Source organism: Stylophora pistillata, chromosome 10 (genome assembly GCF_964205215.1).
Source record: "Stylophora pistillata chromosome 10, jaStyPist1.2, whole genome shotgun sequence".
Classification (NCBI taxonomy): Eukaryota; Metazoa; Cnidaria; class Anthozoa; order Scleractinia; family Pocilloporidae; genus Stylophora; species Stylophora pistillata.
In genome coordinates, this window is record NC_142528.1 from 27,857,506 (window position 1) to 27,873,836 (window position 16,331).

Consider the following 16,331-nt stretch of genomic DNA (forward strand, 5'->3'; position numbering starts at 1 on the left):
TACCCAGAGTTCCCACAGGATTTTTATACTTCCAAGTATGGGGTCAACTGATCTGTTATGTAACAAACCATTCTAAAGACTGGACTATGAGGCAAATGGATTGTGGAACTCCTACAGCCAGTCAAAGATACTTTTTGATTTAAAAATCTTCTGTTAATTTTCAAATATAAATAAAGAAAGACGATTAAAAATTGTGCAACAAATTTTGAATAGATACTTTTTACTTGCTGCTGAGTACCAAACAAGTTCTTGATTGCTTTCCCCCGGGGGGGGGGGGAAGGACTCCCATCTGAAACAGACGGGGATGCCCGTCGGAAATTTTAAATTTAACCCCTAAAAGGAGACCATCTGGGCGTGGCTTAAGCAAATTTTGACCCCTAAAAGAGACCGCTCATGTTCATGCATTGTCTCTTTGGCACTTGCTAAAATAGAAAACTCTGTTGAGGTAATACGGTAAACAAAACAAGTTAAAAAGAAAATTTTACTTCTGTTTCTCTTTGCGTAGTTCTGTATTTCCTCGCGGAACCCTAAACGAGACCTCAGCGCCTTAAAATATTGGCACTTTGCCTGGAACACCCTAAGCGAGACCAAAATCCAAAATTTACACCCCTTAGCGAGACGACGAGCATCCCCCCCCCCCCTCGGGGTTTTCCCCTTCGCCTGCTTGGGTTCCACGCACTCAGCGATAGTATAAATAGAGACGGATAAAAAGCTTGGAGGGGGATGAGTCGGATCTTTTTATCTGAAGGCCCTTGGCATATCACAGAATCGGAATTTGGCGAGTTGAAACAAAATATGTTGTACGAGCAATTCGAAATTTGATAACATATGCAGATGTAGTTTCCCATGAAGGTAAATCAGCGTAAAACATACTATTTTCAGTGGTGGGTGTATGAAAGAGAGGGAAATAAAGGTTGGGTCAAGGAGCATCCTCGAATAAAACTTCAGTTGTCGAGGATCCTTGACGGCATCAAAGATAGAGAAACAGAGGTGCACTAAAAATATCCATATTTGAATAAAAGGGTCGCAAAATAGTACTCAGTGAATAGTTACCTTTTTAAAACTTCGTTTAATCACTTTCTCCGGTCCGTCGTTGGACGAATTCTTTCAATGGAGTTTAAAGTTTACAAACTTGTAAAATGTGTTATTTAATAATGCACAAAAGACTAGAAAAAAACAAACAAACAAAAATAGGTAACCGGTAAAGAGGAGCTAATAGGCTGATGTCTGTGAAGTAAATTTGAACTGGAATACGAAACTATTCTGGATAATAGCGGTTTCACCTTAATACGCCATTTGTCCAGAAACTACTTGCTACACTCTCAACCAATCAAATGCAAGACTGAAACCAACCTCGACTTGGTCACTCATGTCTAGCGCTTCAGGATGACTTAATAATTTTACTTCACCTACTTGCGATATTCTTTGCTTTGACTGAACGTTATAACAACTTGGGTTTTCGTTATACACCGCGCACTCGAAAAATGCCCTGAGGAAAACTATTGATCTTCACTATACAATGGGAAATTTAATCTGAAAGCAAGAGAATACAGATGATATTCTTTTGCTGAAACTTATTGAGTATCGAAGAAAGTGAATTCCTAAGAAATAATAAAAAAGAAAACAGCTTAGCCTACACTGAAGAGCTATACCAAGGGGCTTCATCTGTCCACTACAGTTAACATTATTTCTAGATCGTGCAAACGACACAAGGGAGTCTCTCTGTTTCTACATATGGAGGGCAGGAGAACGTCTCACAACTTGCAAAAAGCCCTCGGACATATGTGGCATCTTTCAGTAGATTCCTGGATTGCCGGTCCAAGCAGATGACGTCTTTGTGGTCCTTCCGGTTGGACTGCACCACCAGGTAGCCATCATACTCTCGATGCCAGCCTCGATAGCATTCCTTTCGAGCTGGCAGCATGATCTGCACGCTACGGGTCCTGACCAGGCACAGCACACATGACAGGTAGAAGTAGGTGCCGTGTAGGATGCTGCGTGTCTCGTCCTGCTTTATCGCATCGCGGTTCGCCTGAGATATGTTTCCGAGTGGAGTACTGGGATCCACTTGACCGAAATACCAGGGCTGATTGGGTACGCAGATGTAAGGGGAACCACCTGTACGGGCTTTGTCATGACGTGTACCTGCAGCTTGCCCTGAGAGTTGGAGAGAAGAATCCAGCATTGTTAAGAAAGTCAAGATAAAGGAACTAATTTATAGGTAACTCTAGGACGTAACTAAAGAGGGTGTAAAATAGTATGTCTAACCTCACCCCCCCCCCACTCAACTTCAGTCACAAAAAAGGTTATTATTCAGCATGATTAAAAACCTGGATTGATTATACGCCCCAAGGGATGAATCTCTCGATAAAAACCTTTTTCTTGTATCCCAAGGATTTTACCGCAGAGTTCTTCATTTTGTCCTCAGGGCTAGGCTGCTTTATTTTTACCTGATGCAGATTTCAGAATTTACAACTTTCCCCCTTGACCTTATCTACGGGAAAAATGTACCTCCTCACCTGAGTACACTATTGTAGCACCTCCCACGGGGCACGTGGTCCTTCCCCATCGAACATAGGTAAGCGCCCCTCCAGCATCCCTGCTTTGAGCTCGGCTAGTTTCTTCATAAGATGCAGCATCGAAGCACGATTTCTCCACCCTCCGCCCCCTCTCCGTGACATAACAAGTCGTCTCCCCACGTTCACCTTTATCACCCTTGTTCCCCACCGTACCAGGAAGTCCCGGTTCGCCGTCCTCTCCCGGTATTCCGGGAACTCCTCTTCCTCCCTTCATTCCAGGTAAACCTCTCGCTCCTATGAGTAACAAGAAAACAAGCAAAACATTGTGATGAAAAAAAAAAAGTAAAAAGTTGAGTTCACCTGTCTTGAGTTTTTAAACATGCAGCAATGCCTCTCGATATCAGAATTTTGTGTGACGTGGAAGCGGGTACTAAGTTAGAGATACACGAGGTGGAGTTTCTCTCTTTCTCCTTCTCACGTAACACATGTCATTCCTTAGTAGATCGCACCATCTCATGACTCTCGCCCCGCCCCCCCCATCCCACACCCTCCGACGTGCTCGATTAAAGTCGTGAGATATTCCTCGACACAAATTTGGTGGGGCACGTAGGCGTGTTTTCTTTGCATGAGATCAAGCACAAGACGTAATCCTGTGTTAGGGGACGCAACATTTCTCACTATTTTGGCATCTTGTTTTTATTTTTCTCTTCACCTATTGGACCAAGATCACCCCTTTCTCCTTTTAATCCTCGCTCTCCACGATGCCCAGGGAGACCATTTACACCTGGAGGCCCCGCGGCCCCCGCTGAACCGGGATAACCATCTTTTCCTGGAGGGCCATCTCTTCCAGGGACCCCCGTTGGACCATCCATTCCAGGCCTTCCGTCACTTCCGTCTCTGCCAGGTATTCCAGGCGTACCCGGAGGCCCACGGGGTGTTGCCCGATTGACAGTCTTCGAGTACTGATCCTGTAAATACTGAGTTCTGTAAGAAATGCAATGCAAAGTGATCTTACATAATCCTTGGTAAAACTCATGTCCATTCTGCGTTTTTTAGGTACAAGATAAATCTATTGAGGAGATACTTTTTGCAAATGTTAGCTGGCCAGAAATCACATAGGGCAGAGTTCAATCAGGGTAATTCAATTTTATCAACCGAGATGGAAATGTTAATTGGCCACGGGCTAACTTTACGAGCATTAGCCCTTCGTCAGAGTGAATAGGGTCTCCACCAAGGCTAACGCCTGACTAGTCATCTTTAGTAACTTCTCATGGTGGCCGGTCGAATGTATATTATAGACTTAGTCGATAAAACAAAATTACCTCCCCTCCCCACCCACAAAAAGTATGGAAAATGGAACACAATTTGAGATAACGAGGAGTTCGAGTTAACTAATGATAAAATAGGCAAACTGCCAATAAAGAGAAAAAGCTGTAAGCTGGGGCTACATTTTGGTCCCGGTTCACCGATTTTCACTAAGTGTTGTACAAATATGCCTCATTATGATCTCCACATATGAGGCAGTTCTTATTAACAAGCCAATCGAGATGCATCTGCAGTGATCTATTACGCTGCACGAAAACCACCAAGGGATCACTATAGAGGATTTTTTTTTTTCTTTTTTGGGATGTCGCATGGTTTTCAGGGGGAACGGAGACGAGATCATACATCACTAACGGAGTATTGGAGTGTAAAACACAGATGCCGAATAACAAAGCCTTAGAGGGGTTTCAGGTAAATTTTAAGGTGAAACACCCCCCCCTTCCCGGAAAAAAATTGTTATTGTCTCTAATTGTTTTTCTAGCAAGATACCCCAGGGATAAAAAAAAAAAATAGAGAACGAGAATCAGAAAATCCAAAAAAAATCCATAAAACTCACCTTCCCTCCACGGCAATCATTTGTTGTTGCAATCGTAAAATAGCATTATGCAGGTAACCACCAAAAGCCGTGTTGCCACTGACTTGTACATTATTTCGATTCTGCCTACGCAGTCTCACTTTTCTTCCCTCCGTCGTTTGCCCAACAGTTTTACCCGCATCTGATCGTGTTTTTGTAGAGGTTTTCTCTTCAGCAAAGAGCATCTTGTCTTCCTTTTGCATTGTTCCATTCTTTGAGTTGACGAGCTCTCTATTTTGCGGACAATTGCACTGTGGCTGCGGCGGAGCAAGGAAGAAAACATAAACAAGGCAAACTAAAGAAATCAAGATGGCTATAACACTGATGCCTGTTGCCAGCGCCGTTCCGCCAAACCGTCCTTTAGCCGGGTCGACCATGTTTAGTATTGAAGTTGCGTTGACCAGTTTGCAAACGAATTGTTTCAACAACTCGCGCGTTCAAAGCACCAATCTACCACAGCATATGCGTATTAAAAGTAAAATTTGAGCAGATCGGGCTTGTTGTCGTAGAACAAAGCATCTTTCACTTCAACACTTTGCTTGAAACCTAATGCTAGGGGTCAACCCACATGCGAATTTCCACCCTAGCTAGTCATCGTACCGAGCTTGGCTTGGCTAATCCAGCCGTGATAAGGTTACAGCTTTTTTTTGTCTCTTTTTTCGACACTCCACTAAATTCGATTTTGCGTTTAGTTTCAAGACAAAACATTTAGCACAGAAGCCGTGATATGGAAAAAACAAATGATCAATCATCAACGTATCGGTCAATACGTACTAATATTTTATAAGGTATCCTCTTTCCATCACGGGAGACCCAGACCAAACGACTCACCCAGCCCCCGTCAGTCACGAGCAAATTTACAGACTCTTCTCCCCCTCAAGAAAGCATCGATCGGCTTTCCAATTGCAAAGTTTTAAAATTAAGCAAAAGCCAAATCCTTTTCAAATGCTTATTCGGTTGAAAATCTTTTTAATCTTAACCTGAAATATTTTACATTCTAAACAAAAAAAAAAATTTTATTCTATATTTTTTCTGGCATGGTGTTGGCGTCCGCCATTTCCGATAGTGGGGTTTTTGCTTTGTCAAGTTCGAGTCCCAAGATCATAGAGTTGGGAAAGGATCCTTTGCGGAAACATTAAACTGATAATTTGGTCACAGCAGTGCGAATTTTTTTTAGAAATAGTGGAGCGCACAAAAGATGCATTTACATCCCTAGACTCGATTAACAGCTGCTGTTCGGGAATCGGAGCCCGCGCTACTCGGGGAGGAACGATAAAGACCGGGCTCGAGAGAGCGGCGAAAATCGAGCCCAGTATCTCCCCAGCCTAAACTTTCTCCCCTGAGTCATCCCCCCGTGAGTCATCAGAGCACAAAATAATGTTATCTTTAAACTTGTACTTTGACCAATTCGATATTAAAAATAGAATGCTTACAACTTCCGCCCAGATTATCAATTACATACCTTCAGTCATAAAATATGGTAATAGGAGTAATTCAGCGTCTTGTAAGTTACACATGGTGACTTAAGATTACATAATACCTCTAAATGTAGTTTTATAGAGCGAGGTCATGCGATTTACAAAATATTTTTGACAGGACAAACAAAATGGTCTTCGTAAGGAAGCCCATTTTATATAGCTATTGTTGGAATGAACTTTTTGCAGTTGTGATACAAACGCTAGCGTGCACTCAAAAGTCGAAGAACAGAACTGAATCTTTGCTTCTGTAGATTTGCTTGCTTAACATAACTTATGTAATCAGCGCCCTTGGCTTTCTTTTTTTTTCCCATCATCCAGTACTGGAAGTTCAAGAAACCGAACTCAACTATTGCATTTTATAAAGATATTTTCTCCTGCTTTTATAATCTTCCTCTGATTTGTATTCCCCTCGTAATCGCGCGCGAAGAAGTTATCTTCCGCTCAACAGTGATACGAATCTGCTGCCGAAGGTACACCAACGGTTTGGCCCAAAACCATCGGGGATGACTGGTTAAGCTGGGTTTCCTGCGTTGCTGTTACCGAATCTAAGAGATTGAGCACAAAAACCAAGTTAAACATAATTCAAAATTAGATACGATGAATATATGAAGTTCATATATTTTGAACTGCGGTTATAGATATATATGATGCACGATCCTCGCAGTAGAGAGCGCTATTTATGCAATAGCGCGCTGCACTAGTATCGCAGAGGTCAGTGGTTCGAATCCCGTACAAGCGTGATTTTTTTTCAGGTCTGATTTTCGCTTTTGCATAAATATCGCTCTCTACTGCGAGGATCGTGCATCATACATAATTCAAAATTGTAATTTTGATTGATATTTCCCTGAAACGACGTCGAAGCGCAAAACGTGGCCCTATTTTTCAAATACATCACTGTAAAACACTTTCATCGGCAAAATAAAATCCCTGTCATTTATAATATTAGTTCCTCTGTCAGGGACTGTGAGCCTCAATAGACGCACTCGCTCCCTCATTCGTGGACATCGCAAAAAAACTCGCGCGCGATATTTCCTGCTAGAGCTCGAACTGCTGCGCACATACCTTGCGTGGCTGGCTTGGTGGCATGGTCGCACGGGAAGGACGCGCGTGGAAATTTTTGGCGCGTAAACTCGGAGTTGTCCACTCTCCACAATAAGTGGCACCAATGCCGGCCACCAGCCCAAGTCTACAGTCAAGAAAGGTAGACTATATGTAGCCATTATACTTACTTGAAGTCATAAGTTTTCTCAGTTTTTTCCTCCTTTTGGAGCAGACTCTAGCTGTTATCACAACCAGCCAAGTTATTACAGCACCGACCACAAATCCGAAAAAGAATCCCATAATAACAATTTCCATTGATGAGAAAGGCATTTTTTCTGTCTTGACGAACTGAGATGCTGAGAGACTCGTATGTAGTTTAGTTTTCTCGCGCGTTGCTGTTACAGTTGATGTTGAGGCAGTCGTGATTTCTGTAAAATAATAATAAAAAAAGGTAGTATCTAGAAAATTCGCTACAGACTGAAAAGTTCGCTCTCCTCCTATTTCTTCCAAGATCTTCCGAGATAATCGTAGCACAAAAGTTGCCGTTTTCCAAACAGTAATCGGGTTTTGACGAAAATGGGAAGATAACGTACGATCGTGTATCGCGTGCGTTGCGTGTAAGATGCAAAAATCTTCGCCCTATGATTAGTATTGGAGAGGATTATTAGCCCGGCGAATAAACAAAACAAGAAACCTCCCTAAAATGTTACCTTAAAACAGAAACTTGTTCAGTATCCAGGAGATTCAACGCCAAGTCACTGGGATCCCACGACCTTAGAGTATCCCGAAAACCAATACAGCAAACCGAAGAATATAGTCGCCTTTGTTGTCATATTCTGTGCGTGTCAGAATGAAAAATGCCCGAAATGTAGGTCAAGGTCACCGACAAAATTCTAACACGGCGTCTTAGGCTGGCTAAGTAATTTTATACATCGGAACAATGCGAATGCGCTGACGCAATTGTTATATGATACTAACTTGTGGTGGGCTACAAATCTGAGGTGATCTCCTTTGGTAAAATATTACCCAGGGGTCAAAAAGGGTGGACTGCCTCATCAGCAGTCATATGATATTTCGAAAGTGCACTCTTAGCAAAAAGTGCGGGAAATTTCCCTTTACGAGTCCAGAGTCCTGCTTCTCTTTGAAAACATGAAAGAGGTAATTGCGATTTAGCTAAAAGGCTTCTTCACAAGAGGAGAGTGTCTCCCTTTCACTGAAATAAGGAGCATGTAACAAAACCAACGCCAACAAGTATCATAAAATGTGCCAAGATTAATCAAAGAATGGGACCCCACCGCATTACCCAAACAACACATTTTTACGCGTCGAAAGCCAAATGTGAACTTCGAGTTTTTCTCATATATATCTCGCAATTTCTTTGACCTAACCACCGTGTTATTACGGCCAAATTTTCACGGCTAGACTTCGGGGGAATAATCGTTCAAGGGAAATAAGTATATTTTACGTTGAAATGTGCTGACTTGCAGAAATGGAGGGGAGATTTTTCATTGAAATTTAAGGATAATCGAAGAGGAAACAACAGTGAAAATGAAAAAGCCTTCAAGTAATCAGAATGACACTTACTTAAACAACAGGTGTGGCAGTTCTCGTAGTGAGGTTGCTCAGTACAAACGCTGCAGTTGATGTAGTCGAACACGCTGGCCTCATAGAATTTGCCATCCTTGCATGGCGCTGGTTGCTGACTACTTCGACTGATTAACGACAAGAGCAAAACAGCTCCTAAAATCGAAGTCATGATGTAGCCACAACGATTATATTCCAATTAGAGGTGGAAGCAGCGATGTCAGGAAACAAAACGGTGGAATGGGGAAAAACGGTTTTCATCAGTTTTTATATGATTCTGCATTGTTGGGGGAATCCCCTGGGCCTTCTACTTTTGAGATCAAGTTACAGCAAAGTGCTGATCAATCTGAACAAGTCTTGGAAACGAGGTGTGACATTAAATTCTGACCAGAAATAATTTCTAATAGCCTGTTTACCTTCGATCAATTGTGAATAAAGAAGACCTTAGCAAAGTGTTGGTCACTCTGGCCGGTTTTAGTGTCCTCCTCCTTATTCCGCTGTTCACCCGTTTATCACTTAACGATAAAAGAGCACTATCATTAGGTAACGAGCGCGACCAACACACGTTCCCAGGCCCCTTATTCTTCTCTTCAAATAAGACTCCAGCCGTGGGTTTCGCCGGGTGTTAGTCATGCGCAGTAACAACATTAACCTTTTGCAGAACGCATCATGAGTATTGACTGATTACAAGATTTCGTTCTGTTAAAGTGTGGTGCGGGGGGGGGAGACTTAGACATGTACACACGCTCTATATTGACATCATGAAATACTTAAAGGCCAAGGAGCTCGTTTGAGGTAAACTCAAACTAATTTCTTTAAAATTCCACGCAAAATGTTTAACATCAGCAATCCGGTGTGTCTGTCTGCGTTACAAAACTATCAAATTTTTTCAAGTTTTACGGCATTTTGTTTTCCTTTTCTTTGCAAAACGACTGTATAAATACTCTGTTTACAAATACAGTAATTGATATCTGATTTCTAGAATGTCGTGTAGCGACGAGTGACATCGTTGCGTGACATCCCAAAAAGCAGTTGTATTGCATTTTATTATATGGCTGTGTCTCACAAGGACTGGGATCTACCGAACTCATGAATTTGATTGGCTGAAATCAATATTGAAAGCGGTCAAGGTTTTCCCATCTAGACCGGCATCTACACCGGTCTAGAAAAAAAAGGTACAAAGAATATAAAAAATTGGCATATAAGACACAGCCATATAAGAAACATCTTATTAACCGAGCTAGGTCGGTCTGTATGGGAGAATCTTGACCTCGGTCGCTGGTATAGACCTCACTGCGTTTGGTCTGTACTGGCGACCTCGGTCAAGATTTTCCCATACAGACCTCCCGCTCGGTTAGTAAAAACTAAGTATTGTATTTAAAGATTCGTACAGCGTACAGGCGAGAGAACAATAGGACACGTAGTCCCCTACTAGGTTCATCCGCCTAAACCCAACCCACCCATTCCACCCCAGGGGAGGATATTCATCACACAGTAATCTCATGCATGGGAAATTAACGTCTCCTACCCCCGGCGGTTAATACTGTGGAACCCGAGCTTCGGTGTCTCCTATTTTATATGAAATAAAAGGCGACTACACACCTCTCTGCTCCCTCCTTCTACATGCATGTGGAAGGCCGCGGATAATATTTAATATGTGTTCCTTGCACTCTTCTTTGATTAGATAGCAAATTTTTTAATCTCTCTAGGTACTATGGTGAGGAAAAAAAACTTGCACTTCCCTTTCGAACAATCACATGCAAAACTCAAACCGATCGTGTCGGTCATGTTTTTCGCGATTTAGGCAATTAGCTAGTTTGACGCTTGGACATCTTGTCTCCTTGTAAGATTTTCCACAGTTTTGTTCAGTTGTTGTGATAACTTTGGTTTTGGTTGTGCCCTGGACACTCAGTTTAAATATACGTTCTCGCACGTGGCGTCGTAGACGAGTAAAGCTAAAAACATTCAAATCTTCTCAGGTACGGGAAACCGCAAACCCCCAAGTTGCGATTAATCATTTTAAATGTTTCATTGGATATAATTGGGCGGAAGGATGGGGTAAGTTTTCTTACAAAGATCACTGCGAAGAAAAGCAAATCTTATACAATTCCTAATTAATTCGTAATCACATCTATTCGACTGATTGCTCTAATTATGTTCGGACATTTTCTTCATTGGTGGCGTCTCCCTCGCTCATGTCATCCTTCTGTTCCGGTACCTGCGCATGCGTCGTCATGATCTCTATTACTACATTAGATTGCTGGGACTGTCTACTCATGCTCGTACTTTCTCTTGCCTCGGCACGGCGTTCGATAGAGGATCGGATAACGACAAAAACAAGAACCAATAAGGAGCTGATAAGGAACACACTTATTGTGGATACCACGAAAATGTTGGGAAGAAACTTGTCTCCTTCAGCGGGTCGAGGTTTCCCATCCTGCAAGTCAGGTTTATCTGGCACTTGATGACGTAGGTCTGGAGTGCTCGAGTTATTTTTGTCACTTCCTTTATCTGTTAAGGGAATAATAAAAGTATTAGGGAACGAGGATAAAAAAAAAAATACTGATATCCCTCACCTCCGACAATGAAAAAAAAAAAAAAAAAAAACTAGACCCTGATTACTATTCTATCATTTCCACTTCAAATTACAGAGCAGCATCATATCAATGGAAGAGTGTGACTTATTACTTTATACAAGGGAACCAGTCTTTTATTATTCATCCGGCGTGGGTGGTGGAGGATTTTGGTTGTGTTGTTATAAGATCTACCTAAGGCTCTGTAATATTTGTATGATCCTCCTTTATTGGCAGTTAATACTCTGTTAACGATGACTGACCCTCCCCCCCCCCCCACCTCGTTCACCCTTAAAACCATTAGAACACCCCAAACTTAACCATCCACCGGCTCCCACCCCACCGGTAATAAATAATGACTGGTCTCTAAACAAAAGGAAAGCAATGATTTTTTTAATTCTAATGTAAGATTGATCGACGGTCCTCATTATCGCATTTTATCTCGATCTCGTTTCACGCCTGGCTTTCTTTCCCTAGTCATGACTATTTGTGTGTATGAGCCTGAGCAAAAGCTCAGAGTTCATGGCCTCTTGGCTCAAACTGAAGTTTCACAGATTTCCACCTCTAAAGCAGAAACTGTATCAGCCTTGCACCAAAGAGTGAACACATAAGGAGTAATTAGGTTCTTTCCTTCGCGCGCGTTTCAGCAAACGAAAAAGGAGATAGAGCAAATTTTTTTACAAGCCGGAAGTGAGTGATTTGAGAGCTTTCCGAGTGTTCTCCCAACACTCCAAGTCGCTTTATCACGTTAGAGAGCCCGGAACAACTTATTCTATTGCTTTTATAACATAACTAGTCACACGCGGGCTCTACAATCTGATAAGTATCCGCTTAGAGCTGAATTGACTAATCAGACGCTTCATTATGCTCTAAACTTTGACAAGACTTCGGAGGATGGTGAGGGTGGGAAGGAGTGGGGCCTGGGGGGTATTTGTATTCAGAGCTCTTTCTCCTTCTTCTGTTCTAATAGAGCAATAGTGTCATCAAAGGATATTAAATTTATAATTTGAATATATCAACAAAGTTGAAATGGTAAATTGGCCACCGTTACGATTATAAAAGATGACGTTTCGAGCGTTAGCCCTTCGTCGGAGCGAATAGAGGAATTGTGGGTTGTGTGTGCTTTTGAAGGCAGAAAATGGAGCTACGTTATTGGTGGGAACATGGCAACGAGAAAAATACGAATAAATTAGTGGAATGAAAAGCGTTCGTTGATACCTGTGGGATTTAGACTGCCGGTTTGAAAGATAAGCTTTTGTTCAAGAGTTTTACGGCTTTCCGTGCTACCTAAGTGTAAGCAAAGACCGCAGATTGCCATATGTTGCTTAGAATGATTAGGTAAATTAAAATGTCTAGCAACTGGTTTCGATGTGTCCTTGTCATTCCTCTCCACGTCGCGAAGGTGTTCTCGGAATCGGTCACCTAGTCTTCTGCCTGTTTCGCTGATGTAAATCTTTTTGCAATAAGTGCAAGTTATGCAATAGATTACATTGGCGAAGGTGCACGTGAAGTGATCGGTGATCTTAATGGATCGTTTGGGTCCCGATTTTTTCTCAGTGTTGTGACTGAAAGGACACATTTTGCATCGTGCACGAATGCACTAAAAGTGCCTGGTTGGTCATTAGTCTGAAAAGAACTTCTGACCAAAAAATTGCCTGTGTTTTTGTCGCGTTTGAATGAGATGAGCGGAGGCTGCGAAAAGATAGTGCTTGTCTCTGGATCATTTTAAAGTAATTTAAAGTTTTTAAGAATGATGGATTTAACTGAGTGGTGGTGAGGGTGAAACGTGAGAGTGAATGGAATGCGGTCGGAATCTTCCTTTTGTGACGTTTGTAGTGCTGAATGTCGATCAATAAGTTGGGCGCGGTGGTAACCCGTTTGAACGACAGAATCAGGGTAACCACGTTTATCGAAAAACTGGCACATTGACTCTGATTTGTGGTGGAAATCAGAGTCATCACTACATAACGACGAAGTCTTAGAAACTGAGAAAAAGGAAGGGAATTCCTAAATTTAGATAGAAAATCAAAACTGGATATTACATGATTATCACCATCCTCAGAGACCCAGGGGCTGTGAGTCGATTTCGTTTAAAGCGACATATTAACGCCTGCAACCATTAGTTTTTATCTACTAACTATGGTTTTATGCGAACCTCGCAAACTTTTATACACGTTCTCTTGTGATACCTGCTAAAGTATTCAGTATGATTTCCGGTAATATTTTCGTGGACAATCTGATCGAGTTCTTCTACATTGTGTGCTGAGACTGAAACTTTTCAACTCGGGCAAAGCTTCGTCGCACGGCCCAAACAAACTTGGTGGGCAACTGAGCTTCTTGTAAATCTCCCTGTTAAAACACATGAAAGGACTCTGAAGCATACTTCACTCTGACTGGGCAGAAAAACGCAAAGATTTTCTGGCACCAATCAGATGCCAGAACGACTGCGATCGTTTGGAACTAGGCTCTTCCGTTCTAACTTGAAATCGACTCACAGCCCCTTGGTTTCTCGAGGATGGATTATCACGGGACAGTGGCATGTTTCCTCGTTCATAGTTCAAGAGCCCTTGAGACCTCAGTAAGATTTAAAGAATGAACAACCTTGAAAAATCGATCGATAAGGGACAATGTTCACCGCACAAAGGGTAGTTTGGTGACTGTATGAATATCACATGATTATATTTAGTTACTTGGTCGGTGCTGGATTTCGACACTAGGGCAAATAGCGCTGAGATCGCGGAAGCGTATAACAAGCAAGGAAATTTGCTTTGATATACTGTTCAATTCAAGTGAATCTTAGAGTCCTCTTCGCCTTAAAAAAAGAGAAAGCTAGAGAGGGAAGGAGGGTGGAAGGAACAGAAAAAAGTCGGATTTGCATCATATCCCTTCCACTCTCTCTTTTGGGTATATCCTTTTTCCGTTTTCTCGCGTGCGGAAGTATTAACGCTCATCCGGTTGATTACTCTTACAGTTCTACGTGCACGAGGCGCTCGGCATTTGACCAAATTAATGAAGAAAATCTGCCTCTCTACGAAATTATCTGTTGAAATGAAGCTGAAAAGGTTTCAAAAACAATTTTCGAGGACGTATAAACTTAGTGCGTGCTCAGCTCTCTGGATCGACCAAATACTGCGTCAGAAATGTCGGTAATCCGCCATTGTTTGTTGACAGTGAGAAAATAATTATCATGACGCGAAAAATGCTTCTCGTGAAGTACTCCATCGAAGTCAATCCCTTCGTAGATTGTCAGTTTTCTTCATTTAAGAATAGATTTTTTTAACAAATTCGGAAAAAAAGAGGAATCATTTTACGGGCATCTAGATTTTCCAAGACGCCCCCAAAGCGTTGTTTTTGTTTGCATGTTTTTACAGTACCTGCCGATATTTTCATTACATAAAATTGGATTGAACAGTTTGCTTCATTTTTCTAATCTGTAAGTCTGCATTGTTCTCTTTTTTCGATCCATAGAAGAAGATTATATTCTTTCATATCTGAATTGAAAAGCCGAGTGTGTTCGGGAGATCAGAGTGAAAAACCAATCGGGCGGTGAGAGAGACTCGACCGTTGGACAGGGCAGGGGTATGCAAATGAGTTTGATTTAGTCAGTTTAATTATGCATAAAATCACGAAATCTGCTAGAAACAAGGCGATAAATTTAAAGCCACAAGCATACGGAGTTTTTTCGAAGAGGAATCGATATGTAACTCAATTATTTCGTGTGTATTAAATGTTCCCCTCTTTAGGAAGGAAGATCTATAATCCATTTACTTCGGTTTAATTAATGACAGTTAATATTTTTCTCAAACGAGCTTTCATGAGTGACTTTCTAATTTCTATAATTTCATTTTTCAAACCATTCTTTCCCCATGAAATCGGTGGTTGAATCGTTACGAGAACAGCTATCTTGTCTGTTTTAAACGCTGCTGATACCGGCAGATTCACAGAACTAAATTTAAATTTAATTTGACATAACATGTACAAAAACTATGCATTGATTTTCAAATTCTTACCATGGACCTCGGTTTGACAACACGGATAGCACTCCTGCCTTTCGGATTTGCACTCGACGCATGACTCGTACTTTTGCTTCGTTGAATCAAAAAATTTTCCTTCCTTGCAAAGGTTTGCAACTCCACCGCTTGATTCAGCGACAAAGGACAACAGCAGAGATGTAAGTATACACAAAATGAACAGCGCTAAGTTCATCTTTCCAGCCCTGAAAGCAGTTCTCTAAGATAGAGGAAATAACAGAGAGATTGGTATTGATGTGTCACTAGAGTAAAGTATCTAGCAACGGTTTTGTTCTTCCAGAAAGTGCAATTCTGTCCGAGTTCCACTTTTGTTTTGTCGAACAGTGATGTGCTGGACCACCTCGCTGGTATATTGTGCAAAACTGCCTTAGGTGCCGCCTGTGACGTCACAATATACCCTTCAAGAACCGACCATAATTGATTTAATAAAGAGGATCATCACTACTCGCTAATTTCACAATCCAAGGAAAGGGAGTTGTCTGACACTGATCTAAATGTTCGAGTAGTTTTTTCGCTCATTTGTTTGCTTTACCGGAAGTCAATTAACGATCACGCCACTAATCACGCTATTTTTTGATGAAAAAGCAAGCTTCCGGTTCCGTGGAAGATGTTTTCTCCAACTTGTAGTTTTCAATATAGTTGTAATTGCATCGATTGCGTTTAAGTAAAATTTCATTTTGGCATTCTAGAATTTTGCATAAGTGATTATGTGTATTGAAGTTGAGAAATGGTAGAGGAGTGTCGAGGAACAAGTATTGACAGTTCACAGTGATGATGGCAGTCTGACTTCCTGTTATCAACAGAACAAACAAAGTCGCGTATGGCGGCTCTTTAACTTTGTAAAAATACACGAGATGTTTTGTGAGTGATACTTGATGCTTAAGTCGTGGTAACTGTAAAGTAAAGCAAGCGTTTATGCAACTGCCGTGAGTGTCCAAAACAGATTTTCTCCCTTTAATATCGGTACTGTATCGGGCAAAAAAGTGACGAGAATAAAGAAAAATATCAGCAAGGGCACTTTTAGTAGATCCAATAACAAATTCTCTGCACTAACCTTATAAGAACTGTATGGCGCACGTATGGAGAATTACTCATGAGATCTTGGGATTTTAAGCTGAAGTCTTGCTAAGATTTACTAGGGGTCCTTAGCGCTAATTTCTCTCGCTAGGGTCGGTCCTTCTACCAGTCATATTTTGAGAGCAATAGAA

General features: G+C 41.6%; 3 protein-coding genes across 3 annotated transcripts; all 3 read right to left on the reverse strand.

Moving 5' to 3' along the window:
• Positions 1–1,049: 1,049 nt before the first annotated feature.
• On the reverse strand, positions 1,050–5,142 carry LOC111343773 (uncharacterized). The gene is made up of 4 exons (XM_022950964.2): positions 4,399–5,142; positions 3,232–3,503; positions 2,520–2,813; positions 1,050–2,157 (listed from the first exon to the last, which is right to left on the reverse strand). Exons 1-4 carry the CDS (start codon positions 4,791–4,793, stop codon positions 1,691–1,693), a joined length of 1,428 nt encoding a protein of 475 aa, XP_022806699.2. The 5' UTR covers positions 4,794–5,142; the 3' UTR covers positions 1,050–1,690.
• Positions 5,143–5,351: 209 nt separating this feature from the next.
• Positions 5,352–8,763, reverse strand: LOC111343776 (uncharacterized). Its single transcript, XM_022950966.2, has 3 exons — positions 8,520–8,763; positions 7,124–7,363; positions 5,352–6,439 (listed from the first exon to the last, which is right to left on the reverse strand). Exons 1-3 carry the CDS (start codon positions 8,689–8,691, stop codon positions 6,336–6,338), a joined length of 516 nt encoding a protein of 171 aa, XP_022806701.2. The 5' UTR covers positions 8,692–8,763; the 3' UTR covers positions 5,352–6,335.
• A 638-nt stretch (positions 8,764–9,401) lies between these two features.
• On the reverse strand, positions 9,402–15,608 carry LOC111343774 (uncharacterized). The gene is made up of 2 exons (XM_022950965.2): positions 15,103–15,608; positions 9,402–11,030 (listed from the first exon to the last, which is right to left on the reverse strand). The coding sequence occupies exons 1-2, from the start codon at positions 15,296–15,298 to the stop codon at positions 10,672–10,674; spliced, it is 555 nt and encodes a 184-aa protein (XP_022806700.2). The 5' UTR covers positions 15,299–15,608; the 3' UTR covers positions 9,402–10,671.
• Positions 15,609–16,331: the final 723 nt, after the last annotated feature.